The 13825-nt window shown below is 38.4% G+C and overlaps 1 protein-coding gene across 5 annotated transcripts in view; it reads right to left on the reverse strand.

Moving 5' to 3' along the window:
* The window catches only part of MCCC1 (methylcrotonyl-CoA carboxylase subunit 1), an 87133-nt gene that overhangs the window by 52431 nt on the left and 20877 nt on the right, over nt 1-13825 (reverse strand). For all 5 annotated transcript variants that reach the window (XR_014824409.1, XM_021069889.2, XM_021069887.2 and 2 more), the window contains 2 exons: nt 649-770; nt 85-232 (listed from right to left, as the gene is read on the reverse strand). Coding sequence is in view for 4 of the 5 variants with exons in the window: in XM_021069889.2 (XP_020925548.1) it covers nt 85-232; nt 649-770 (270 nt within the window). In the remaining variant the exon portion in view is untranslated. The remainder of the gene's footprint in view (nt 1-84; nt 233-648; nt 771-13825) is intronic.

A 13825-nucleotide genomic window follows, 5' to 3' on the forward strand; every position in this document is an offset into this window, starting at 1 on the left:
GATGGGAAGACAATTATGACTACAACATAAGTAGAAGAAATTAGACTAGGCCCAAATGGACAACACAAGCACACACAATCTTACTTTTCCTCCTCCACCACGAACAGCTTTAATCATGACAGGGTAACCGATCCTCCCAGCATGCTCTCTCAGGCACTGGTCTGACTGGTCCTCGCCGTGATAGCCTTCCACAATGGGCACTCCAGCAGCAGCCATGATGGATTTGGATGTGCTTTAGAGTAACAAACCAGATGTGCCCCAATTCTATGATTATTTCATACAAGAGAATCACAAACTGCCCAGTCTACAGAATACAACGGAACTTTTAAATTATTCCACAGGTAAAGAAAGGTCTACCATCTGAGACAACAAATATTAATGCAGCCGTTAAAATAGCTATTTGTTTCCTTAATCCAATTACTATGTGGTAGCTCAACCCATCTTGTTTTAAACTGCCCCAAATGAATTAACATATTGATTAGAAACGCTAATGAGTTGAATTATTTTCTGTAACTCACTGTAGTTGCAAATAAATAACTTATGCCTATGACAACAAAAGGGTGTAATTAACATGCCTCTTATAGGTAAAACAAACCATTTCAATTGACCTTCCGATGGCTATATTTAAAAGAGATAAAAAACTCTTACCTCTTTATACCCATGTCTCTAATTGCTGATGAAGGAGGACCTATGAAAATAATTCCTTCTTGTTTACATAGTTCAGCAAATTCCATGCTTTCTGAAAGAAAACCGTATCCTGGATGGATAGCCTAGAAGGGAGAAATGAAAGGATAAACATTCAAGCGTCCCACAGGCAAAGTGATGCAGGTGATGGTGGCTCCCTCTGGGAAGGCCTGCTGATGCTGGTCTCTATCAGAATGTTTCCAAAGAGAGGACTGAAGTTTCATACTAAAGTTCTGAAGCCTCATAGAAAACCCTAAGGACTCAACCCCAAAACTCCTTGAACTGATTAATAAATTCAGCAAAGTAGCAGGATATAAGATTAACATTCAGAGGTCAGTTGCATTTCTGTATACCAGCAATGAAACATTAGAAAAGGAATACAAAAATACGATACCTTTTAAAATTGTACCTCACAAAATCAAATACCTCGGAATACACCTGACCAAGGAGGTAAAGGACCTATATGCCAAGAACTGTAAAACTTTAACCAAAGAAATCAAAGAAGATGTAAAGAAATGGAAAGATATTCCATGTTCCTGGATTGGAAGAATCAATATTGTAAAAATGGCCATACTACCCAAAGCAATCTATAGATTCAATGCAATCCCTATCAAATTACCCATGACATTGTTCACAGAACTAGAACAAACAATCCAAACATTTATATGGAACCACAAAAGACCCAGAATCACCAAAGCAATCTTGAGAAACAAAAACCAAGCAGGAGGCATAACTCTCCCAGACTTCAAGAAATACTACAAAGCCACAGTCATCAAAACAGTGTGGTACTGGTATCAAAACAGACAGACAGACAGACCAATGGAACAGAATAGAGAACCCGGAAATAAACCCTGACACCTATGGTCAATTAATCTTTGACAAGGGAGGCAAGAACATAAAATGGGAAAAAGAAAGTCTATTCAGCAAGCATTGCTGGGAAACCTGGACAGCTGCATGCAAAGCAATGAAACGAGAACACACCCTCACACCATGCACAAAAATAAACTCCAAATGGCTGAAAGACTTAAATATACGACAGGACACCATCAAACTCCTAGAAGAAAACATAGGCAAAACACTCTCTGACATCAACATCATGAATATTTTCTCAGGTCAGTCTCCCAAAGCAATAGAAATTAGAGCAAAAATAAACCCATGGGACCTCATCAAACTGAAAAGCTTTTGCACAGCAAAGGAAACCCAAAAGAAAACAAAAAGACAACTTACAGAATGGGAGAAAATAGTTTCAAATGATGCACCCGACAAGGGCTTAATCTCTAGAATATATAAACAACTTATACAACCCAACAGCAAAAAAGCCAATCAATCAATGGAAAAATGGGCAAAAGACCTGAATAGACATTTCTCCAAAGAAGATATACAGATGGCCAGCAAACACATGAAAAAATGCTCAACATCGCTGATTATAAGAGAAATGCAAATCAAAACTACCATGAGATACCACCTCACACCAGTCACAATGGCCATCATTAATAAGTCCACAAATAACAAGTGCTGGAGGGGCTGTGGAGAAAAGGGAACCCTCCTGCACTGTTGGTGGGAATGTAAACTGGTACAGCCACTATGGAGAACAGTCTGGAGATACCTTAGAAATCTATACATAGAACTTCCATATGACCCCGCAATCCCACTCTTGGGCATCTATCCGGACAAAACTCTACTTAAGAGAGACACGTGCACCCGCATGTTCATTGCAGCACTATTCACAATAGCCAGGACATGGAACCAACCCAAATGTCCATCGACAGAGGATTGGATTCGGAAGAGGTGGTATATATACACAATGGAATACTACTCAGCCATAAAAAAGAATGACATAATGCCATTTGCAGCAACATGGATGGAACTAGAGACTCATACTGAGTGAAATGAGCCAGAAAGACAAAGACAAATACCATATGATATCACTTATAACTGGAATCTAATATCCAGCACAAATGAACATCTCCTCAGAAAAGAAAATCATGGACTTGGAGAAGAGACTTGTGGCTGCCTGATGGGAGGGGGAGGGAGTGGGAGGGATCGGGAGCTTGGGCTTATCAGACACAACCTAGAATAGATTTACAAGGAGATCCTGCTGAATAGCATTGAGAACTATGTCTAGATACTCATGTTTCAACAGAAGAAAGGGTGGGGAAAAAAATGTAATTGTAATGTATACATGTAAGGATAACCTGACCCCCTTGCTGTACAGTGGGAAAATAAAAAAAAATTAAAAAAATAAAAAAAATTAAAGTTCTGAAGCCTTGACCAGAACCAGGAAGATCTGAATTTCCTTTTATTGTGGTAATATATATATCAAGTTGACTATTTTAAACACTTTTAAGTGTACAGTTCGGTGGCATTAAGAACATTCAAAATGTTGTGCAACCATTACCATCATCCATGTCGAGAACATTACCTACTGAACATTATTTCCCTGTTTCCTGATAACCTCTATCTTACTTTCCATCTCCATGCATCTGGCTATTCTTGGTACTTGATATGAGTGGAATCATATAATATTTGTTCATTTGTCTGTGGTTTATTTTATTTAGCATGATGTTTTCAATGTTGATCCATGTATCAGAATTTTATTCCTTGTTTATGTCTGAATAATAGGGCATTGCAGGTATATTCCACATCTGTTCATGCACTCAGCTCTTGTTTTTTGCTCTTCACGGCTGCACCCATGGCATATGGAGGTTCCCAGGCTGGGGGTCGAATTGGAGCTATAGCTACCAGCCTACACCACAACCACAGCAAAGCAGGATCTGAGCCGCGTCTGCAACCTACACCACAGCTCACGGCAATGCCAGATCCTTAACCCACTGAGCAAGGCCAGGGATACAACCTGCATCCTCATGGATTCTAGTTGGGTTCCCCCATCCCCTCAACTCTTGATGGACATGTGGATTATTTTTACTTCTTGGCTATGGTGAATAATGTTGCTACGAACATTGGCATACATGTATGTGAGTTCCTGCTTTAAATTCTTTTAGGTAATATCAAGGAATATTTGCAAAAAGGAGCAAAGGACTTCAGAGTGGTAATGGGGGTGTTGTATGCTCTGCCTCCATATAAAGCTGGCCTAGGATTGAAACCATGGTACTCAAAAGCTTAAGAGCACCCTCGCACAATAGTAACACATTTGGCTTCAGGTCACTATCTCCCAATGTTACGCTTCCAGAAAAGAAGCTAAAAAGCAACAACAAGTCATATAGTATTAAAATATGTATACTTTGGTGAAAGAGGACCCCCATCAGCTTTTAACCCAATTACCTGCAACTCAGTTTTAAGAATTTATTTATTTGGCTTTCTAGCCCATAGAAAAGGAAAATCATTAACTGAAGGACAGCAAGATTTCTAAGAGAAACATACTGAGAGTAAAAAGGGAGGAAATAGAGGAAAGCAAAAAGCAGAACAGGCTCAGATGGTTTAGTGAGGAATAAAGCAGCTCTCCAGCTTCAATAGTCCTTAGGGCAATTTTGTTCTTCTAAAATAATAATTAAGTATGTTTAATTATAACCCAGAGAATGTAAGAAGAAAAAATCTCCTTCAACCCTAGTTCCAAATAGTTAAGTTCAAAGAACGTTTTGAAATTAAAAGGTTAAGCATCAGATGTCTGGGAAACGCATGTAAATAGAAAAACCCACATTTTAGTGACAGCAAACAGCAAAATGCTAGATATTGAATAAGATGCTAGATAATCACATTTTGATATCAGTTTGGAGTTTTGTTTCTTTTAAATAAAATTTCAATTCTAGTCATTTTATAAGAAATGCCAAATATTATTTTTGTGAGGCAAAGTAAAACAGGTTTATATCCTAGTTCTCCATGGTTTGTTTTTCCCCCTTTGATCATTTTTCTCAGTTGAGGTACAGTTGGTTTACAATCTTTCAGGTGTACAGCAAAGTGATTCAGTTACAGACAAACACACAGATTTTTTTTCCCAATTCTTTTCCACTATAGATTATTACAAGCTGCCGACTATAATTCCCTGTGCTGTACAATAGGTTCTTTTTATCTATTTTATATATAGTAGTATTTATCTGTTAATCCTGAATTCCTAATTTATCCCTCCTCACACCTTTTCGCTTTGGTAACCATAAGTTTGTTTTCTATGTCTGTGAGTCTATTTCTGCTTTATAAATAAGTTCATTTGTTTAGATTCCACATATAAGTGATATCATATGATATATTTAAATTGGAAAGGAAGAAGTAAAACTGTCACTGTGGTGAGATGACATGATACTATACACGGAAAATCCTCAAGACTCTATCAGAAAACTACTAGAGCTCATCAGTTCGTTAAAGTTGCAAGATACAAAATTAACACACAGAAATCTGTTGCATTTCTATACACTAGCAATAAAATATTAGAAAGAGAAATCAGGGAAACAATCCCATTTACCAACACATCAAAAAGAATAAAATACCTAGGAATAAACCTACCTATAGGAGGCAAGAGACCTATATCCTGAAAACTATAAGATGCTGAGAAAGAAAATGAAGATGACACAAATAGAAGGATAAACCATCTTCTTGGATTAGAAGAATTAATACCGTTAAAATGACCAGGAGTTCCTGCTGCAGGTGGAACCGGATCGATGGTGTCTTGAGAGAGGTGGGACAATCCACTATTGCCTCAGCTGTGGCTTAGGCAGCACTAGCAGTTTGGATCTGACCTCTGGCCCTGGATCTCCACACGCCACGGGGCAGCCAAAAATTAATGAATAAAATAAAATAAAATAAAAATAACCATACTACCCAAGGCAATCTACATATTCAATGCAATCCCTATCAAATCACCAATGGCATTTTCCACAGAACTAGAACAAATAATTCTGAAATTTATATGGAAACACAAAAAAACCCTGAACAGTCAAAACAATCCTGAGATAGAAGACTGGAGTGGAAGCAATCATGCTCCCTATCTTGAGACCATAGCTACCATCATCAAAACAAGATGGTACTGGCACAAAAACAGACACATAGATCAATGGAACAGGACAGAAAGCCCAGAAATAAACCCACACACTTATGGCCAATTAATATACGACAAAGGGGGCAAAAATATACAATGGAGAAAAGACAGTTTCTCCAATAAGTGATGGTGGGAAAACTGGACAGCTACATGTACAAGAATGAAATTAGAACATTCCCTCACGCCATACACAAAAATAAACACAAAACAAATTACACTTAAATGTAAAACCAGATACTATACAACTCTTAGAGGAGAACATAGGCAGAATATGCTCCAACATAAATCGCAGAAATATCTTTTTGCATCCACCTCCTAGAGTAATGAAAATGAAAAAAAAAAATAAACAAATGGGACCTAATTAAACTTAAAAGCTTTTGCACAGCAAAGGAAACCATAAACAAAACAAAAATATAACCTACAGAATAGGAGAAAATATTTGCAAATGATGTGACTGACAAGGCATTAATTTCCAAAATATATAACAGCTTAATTAAAAAAAACAAAAAACAAAAAACAAAAAACAACCAAACCAAAAAAACACTAAAACAAAAAATGGGCACTAGAGTTCTCCTGTGGCACAATGGGTTAAGGATCTGGCATTGTCACTGCAGTGGCTTAGGCTGAAGAGGGTGTGGAGAAAAGGGGACCCTCCTATACTGTTGATGGAGTTTCCTTAAAAACACTAAAAATAGAGCTACCATATGATCCAGCAATCCCACTCCTGGGTATATACTTGCAGAAAACTGTAATTCGAAAACATACATGCACCCCAGTGCTCATAGCAGCATTTTTTACAATAGCCAAGACATGGAAGCAACTTAAATGTCCATTGACCAATGAATGGATAAAGAAGATGTATACAGGAGTTTCCACTGTGGCTCAGTGGGTGAGGAACCCAACTAATATCCATGAGGATGCAGGTTTGATTCTTGGCCTCACTTAGTGGGTTAAGGATCTGGCATTGCCATGAGCTGTGGTGTAGGTTGCAGATGTGGCCCAGATCCTGTGTTGCCGTGGCTGGGGCGTAGGGGGGGCAGCTGCAGCTCCAATTCAACCCCTGGCCTGAGAACTTCCATATGCCACAGGTGTGACCCTAAAATATAAAAATAAACAAAAAAGATGTATATACATACACATATACAATGGAATATTACTCAGCCATTACACAAAAAAGAAATAATGTCATCTACAGCAGTATGGATGGACCTAGAGATTATCATACTAAGTGAAATAAGTTCAACAGATAAAGAAAAATATCATATAAATCACTTATATGTGGAATCTAAAAAAATGATACAAATGAACCCCCTGGCTTTGTAACAGCTTCTTAAAGGTACAGTTTATAATATAGAACACTTACTCATTTATAGTTTCATGAATTTAGCAAATTTAAATGACGGTGTAACTATTACTGCAATCCACTTTTAGAACACTTCCGCCACTTGAAAATGTTCCTGTGTGTCCATGTGCATTATCTGATTAATCCTTGCTCCCAGAACCAGGCAACTACTGACTGGCTGTCTCTATAACTTTCCCTTTTTTAGAAATCTCATTTAATGGAACCATAGAGTCCACAGTCTTTGTGTGTCTAGCTTCTTAAACGTAGCATAATTTTGTGTGGTTCAAAAAATGAGCTACTGATGCATACTACAACATGGATAAATATGCCACATTTTATTTATCTATTTGGATTTTTTTCCAGTTTGGGGCTATTATGAATAATGCTGTTACGAACATTCATGTACAAGTCTGTGTGGACGTATTGCTCATTTCTGTTGGGTCAATACCCAGGAGTGCAACTGTTGGGTCAAAATATGGTAAGTATATATTTACCTTTTTAAGAACTAGCCAGTTTTCTAAAGTGGCTATACTATTTTGCATTTCCACCAGCAATGTATGATGGTTCCAAGTTCCTCCACATCCCTGTTAACACATGGTATCATCAGTCTCTTTGATTTTAGCCATTCTAGTGGGTGCGCCAGTGGTACTGCATTTTTAAAATACCTTTGTTGACATATAATTCATAACACGGTAAACTTAATCCACTGATTCTGGTATAGGTGCAGAATTGTGCAATCATCACCGTAATCTAAGATATTGAGTTAAGATCTAATAATGTAAGTTTTCATTACTCCAAAAAGACACTGTGCCTACTTCAGTTATTCTCCATTCTCCACATGGCACCAGCCCTAGACAACCACTACTTTGTTTCTATAGATTTCTCTATTTTGGACATTCTACATAACTGGAACTATGTAATACATAGTCTTTGTGACTAGCTTCTTTCACTAAACGTGATATTTTCAAGGTCCATCAATTTTTTAGCATGTTAACAGTACATCATTCCTTATTACTGCTGAGTAATATTCTATTTTAGGGATATACCACATTTTACTTATCTGTGCATCAGTGGATGGACATCTGGATTATTTCCACTTTTTTGGCTACTATGAATAATGCTTTGATGAACATTCTTCTGTAAGTTTTCACATGGATATATGATCTCATTTCTTTTGGATATACTGAAGAAGGAGAGTCACTGGTTCATATTAATTCTATGTTTAACCTTGTGAGGAACTAACAAATTATTTTCCAAATGTACCAGATTATATATGAAGGTTTCAATTTTTCTGTGTTATTGTCAACACTTATTATCAGTAACATATGAAGGGTAGGGTTAGGGTTAGGGTTAAGGTTAGGGTTAGGGGTTAGGGTTAGTAACATACAAAGGTTTCAATTTTTCTATGTTATTGTCAACACATTATCTTTTTGATTATAGCAACTTGAGTGTAAAGTGGTATCTTACTGTGATTTTAATTTGCATTTCCTTAATGGTTAATAATACTGAGCATCTTTTAATGGGCTCGTTGCCATTTGTGTATATTCTTTGCTTTCAATTCAAATCTCTTGCTCATGCTTTCCCATTATGTTGTTTGTCTTCTAATTAAGTTGTAGTTGTTATACATCCTGGATACCTGTCCTTTATCAAATATATGTTTTGCACATATCTTCTCCCAGTCCATCACTTGTCTTTTTATGTTCTTAATAGTTTCTTTCTTTCTTTCTTTTTTTTTCCTTTTTGGCCATGCCCATTATACGCAGATGTTCCCAGGCCAGGGATCAAACCCATGCCACAGCAGTGACAATGCTGTATCCTTAACCTGCTGAGCCACCAGGGAATTCTTTAATGGTTTCTTTTGAAGAGTAGAAGTATTAAATTTTGATGAAGTCTCTTTTATAATTTTTTTCTTTTACAGATATTATTTATAGTATCATACCTAAGAGACTTTTGCCTAAAATTTCTCAAAGGTTTTCTCCTCCTATGCTTTGCTCTAGAAGTTTTACAGGGTTAACTCTTACATTTAGGTCAATGATATAATTCAAGTTAAGGCGTAAGGTGGGGATGTAGGAACTAGACTTTAGCTTTATCTTTTTGGATATTGATATTCAATTGTTCCAGTACCATTTGTTGAAAAGATTATCCTTCCCCCATTGAATTACTTGAGCATCTTTATTCAAAAATTAGTTGACCAGAAGTTCCTGCTATGGTGCAATGGGATTGGCAGTATCTCTGCAGCACCAAGGATGTGGTTCAATCCCTGGCCAAGCACAACTGCAGCTTGGATCTGATCCCTGGTGTGCAACTCCATATGCTGCAGGGCTGCCAAAAAAGAAAAGGAAAAAAAACTTCCTTGATCATATATGTGTGAGTTTATTTTGAGACTTTTTATTCTCTTCCACTGACATAAATATATATTCTTCTGATACCACACTGTCTTGGTTACTATAGCTTCATAATGAGCCTTGAAATCTAAGAGTCTACGAACCTTACGGATTTGTTAGTCTTTTCAAAATTGTTTCAACTATACACTAAGCCTTTTGGCTGTTTTAGTATCAGTCTGTCAATATCTTAAAAAACAAACCCACTGGGCTTAAGTAGAGAAATACTCTTCCTTCACAACTAAGAAAAGCAACTATCTCCTTGCAAAAATAATGTTTAAATACACTATGGGAATGGCCTCAAGAAGTTTAATTTCTCTTAGGAAGAACACTTAAATATACCCAAACCATAATATCCTTGAGCATTTGAAAGGATTAAAAAGGAAAAACTAACAATACTACCACCAGTGGGCTAATTTGTTAGCCATCAGGCATGTATTTAGCTGCCAACTCACTCTGGTAGGTCACAGAACTGTAACTCTGTTTAGATTCTGTTTAGATTTTTCATCACATAATACTAACATGCCTTTAAGAGTAAAGATAGAAAACTGTTATTTTCTAATCTTAAATCTCTGATAAGTTAATTTCTTCCATGTTTTTAGTTTGTACTATTCTGCTCTGTGCTTGCTCAAGCATATGCACAAATCCATAGCTAATGTTGTTGTTGGCTCTGCCTTTGAACAGAAATGAGATGTGTCCTTTCCACGGTGGGGGAATAAGGCATATTCTTTCAATTCTTATCACCAAGAATTTCCTACCCACATCTGTGATATTTATGACATTACGTAGTTTTGGTCAACCACACAGATTATTAGTATTTAATTAAATAACTTGGCACATTTATGATAATTAGTGACTCTAAAACATCTTTAATCAAGTTATTCACTCCTGGTGGCACACGGAAAGAAACTGGAGCACCTGTACAAAACATTCGTGCTCGCGAGCTAACCCAGATAACTGACAGGTATGACTGAGGCCTGGCAAAATTACTTTTTAACTTTTCACTAAAGAATAATATACATACAAAAACATGCACATTGTAAGGGTACAGCTTTCATAAACATCATTTTCATAAACCGAATACACCTGAGTAGACAGTGTTCGGCTCAAGGAGTAAAGCATTGCTAGCAATTCACAGAGCATAAAGCTCTCTTCCAGGTAACTTTAGGACCCTTCCAGGGTACGAGCCAACAGTCTCTTTAAAATCAGCTGGCACTGACTACTACTACCTCTTTCAAAACCAGCCAGAGAAAGTTGGAAACAACTGACAATCAAGAGAACTAGCCTAGTGAGCGAGCTTGCCATCACATTTTCTAGATTCTCTCAATACAGCATCACCAGGCAAAGCACTGGAAATCTAGTTCCTATGTAAATTTTACTCTGGAGTCTATAAAAAAGCCTATGTCAAAATGGCCATATTAAGAATTCCACATTTTTGGCCTTTTAAGATCACTATACATGTTATTCAATGTCCTTTAATGATCAAGAGAGTTCCCTGTGTGGCTCAGCGGTTAACGAACCTGAATAGGATCCATGAAGATATGGGTTCAATTCCTGACCTCGCTCAGTGGGTTAAGCATCTGGCATTGCCGTGAGCTCTGGTGTAGGTGGCAGACGTGGCTCAGATCCCATGTTGCTGTGGTTGTGGTGTAGGCCGGCAGCTGTAGCTCCGATTTGACCCCAGGCTTGGGAACTTCCATATGCCGAGGGTGAGGCCCTAAAAAGAAAAAAACAAAAACAAAAACACAAGAAAACCAATACATTTCTTCTTCAAAGTCAAGGTGAAAGCAAAGTTTGCTTCCCTAATTGGCAAGTAGCCTTGTAAATTATAACCAAATTTCCCAATTTTCAAATTTGACAAATTTTACCAAATTTCCTTTTTGATCAGGGATGCCAGGGAGAACCAAAGTAGCTTTCTGACTTAATTCTAAGCACTATCCCCCCGAAATAGTCCTACATTACTTTTTTTTTCCTTTTTGTGTGAAAATTATTTATTCTTTTCTCGTTGTTTGTGTTTTTGTTTTGTTTTGTTTTCTCTTTCTTAGAGCTGCACCTGCGGCATATGGAAATTCTCAGGCTGGGGTCAAATCAGAACTGCAATTGCTGGCCTATACCACAGCCACAGCAACGTGGGATCCAAGCCTTGTCTTCAACCTACACCACAGCTCAAGGTAACGGTGGATCCTTTAACCCATTAAGCAAGGCCAGGGACTGAACCTGCATCCTCATGGATACTAGTCTGGTTCATAACCCACTGAGCCACAACATGAACTCCTTATTTTTGTGTTATTACAGCATTTAACATAATACTAATTCAGATAGACACATAGACTTAGCATATCAAATATTTTCTATAGGGTTATTATTATTTACATTGAAAACTGGTCTCAGCGAACTGTCACTAAAAAGGGAGAGGATTTTCATGTCTAAGGAGAAGACTGTTTAGAAGGGAAAGTAATGATAAAATAAGGAAGCTGACTGGCTTATAAGAAGTTTGTTTGTTTGTTTGTTTGTTTGTTTTTTGTGTCTTTTTTGTTGTTGTTGTTGCTATTTCTTGGGCCGCTCCCGCGGCATATGGAGGTTCCCAGGCTAGGGGTTGACTCGGAGCTGTAGCCACCGGCCTACGCCAGAGCCACAGCAACACAGGATCCGAGCTGCGTCTGCGACCCACACCACACCACACCACAGCTCACAGCAACGCCGGATCGTTGAGCAAGGGCAGGGACCGAACCCGCAACCTCATGGTTCCTAGTCGGATTCGTTAACCACTGCGCCACGACGGGAACTCCCAGAAGTTATTTTTAATCATTTGGAATTTCTGATTAAATAACACCTTCCTTTTTCCCAAAATGCAGGACAATAGTTCTACTGTTCAGCCTGATCTATTAAAGGGGTAATAAGGCTGGAAGTCAGAAGACTCTGGTTTAATCCTTTCTCTTTCAAGGATGAGACAAGTTTTGCTTTCAAAGCACTTGGGGGTCTTGAAGAAAACGTTAATTATGCACAAAAATGTAGATTACAGTGGGCTTGGGATGAGGCCTAAGAGTCTACATTTCTACCAAACTCCCAAGTAATGCCATGAACCACACTTTGAATAGAGAGACCCAATGATTTTGGATTTCACATATCCTTGTGTTGGATTTTACATCTGTAAACTAGACATCTGTCATGTAAGCTCAAACACATGATAAATAAAGTGATATTTATGCTAAAGTGCCTGGATTTCTAACTAAATACATAGTCCATGCATTATTATCATCTCCTTACCCTCTGAATAAGTGCCTTTTACTAAACGTGATACTACAAGTTTTAGACATGAGCATCTTTTAAATGTTTGTCAGTATAAATTATACCTAAATTATTTATTCTAAAAACTCTAATTCTGAAGAAGAGAACACAGATGCAGAAACACATAAAGACAAAACAATTACATATATTTACCAATTCAAATTCATGCCCCCCTGCGTACCAGCTCATTTGGAAGCTGGGAAGTAGAGAAAAAGTCTGGATAGAGGTTCTTCTCTTAAGTGGGGGCTCGATGCAATTGAACAGGAGCCATGACATGCATTAAAATCACTGAACATGGAGTTCCCGTCGTGGCGCAGTGGTTAACGAATCCGACTAGGAACCATGAGGTTGCGGGTTCGGTCCCTGCCCTTGCTCAGTGGGTTAACGATCTGGCGTTGCCGTGAGCTGTGGTGTAGGTTGCAGACTCGGCTCGGATCCTGTGTTGCTGTGCCTCTGGCGTAGGCCGGTGGCTACAGCTCCAAATCAACCCCTAGCCTGGAAACCTCCATATGCCGCGGGAGCGGCCCAAGAAATAGCAACAACAACAACAACAAAAGACAAAGAGACAAAAGACAAAAAAAAAAAAAAAAAAAAATCACTGAACAAGATAATAGCTGATCAAGTATAAAAATGATTAGAACAGGGACTCAAATGCTGAAGGAAAAGGGAAAATTCCATGTGACTAGACGAGACCTGAAGGAAATTCTAAGAGGCAGGACCTCCAGTGCTGAAGGGCAAGCCCACAGCAACCGACTCCTAATTATTCTGCCTGCTCTCTGTTTTTATCCTCACCTTTGCCCCCCTTCCCACTAGCCTATTCCCCACCAGTGGTCACAGTGATCTCATTAAAAGGTAAATCAGGGAGCTCCTGCTGTGGCTCACTGTGCTGAGTTCTTAACCTCAGCACAGTGACCCTGAGGATGCAGGTTTGATCCCTGGTCTTGCTCAGTGGGTTAATGTTCCAGCGCTGCCTTGAGCTGGTGTAGGTCACAGATGCAGCTCAGATCTGGCATTGCTGTGGCTGTGGTGTGGGCAGGCAGCTGTAGCTTTGATTCGACCCCTAGCCTGGGGACTTCCATATGTGGTCCATGCGACCATTAAAAAAAAAAAGGTAAATCAGATCATCTCACTACCCTGCATAGC

The sequence above is a fragment of the Sus scrofa genome, chromosome 13 (assembly GCF_054392235.1).
Source record: "Sus scrofa isolate SSC_HxYL_T2T_F1_AM1 chromosome 13, Sscrofa_HxYL_maternal_Yorkshire_Landrace_v2.0, whole genome shotgun sequence".
In the NCBI taxonomy this organism is placed as follows: Eukaryota; Metazoa; Chordata; class Mammalia; order Artiodactyla; family Suidae; genus Sus; species Sus scrofa.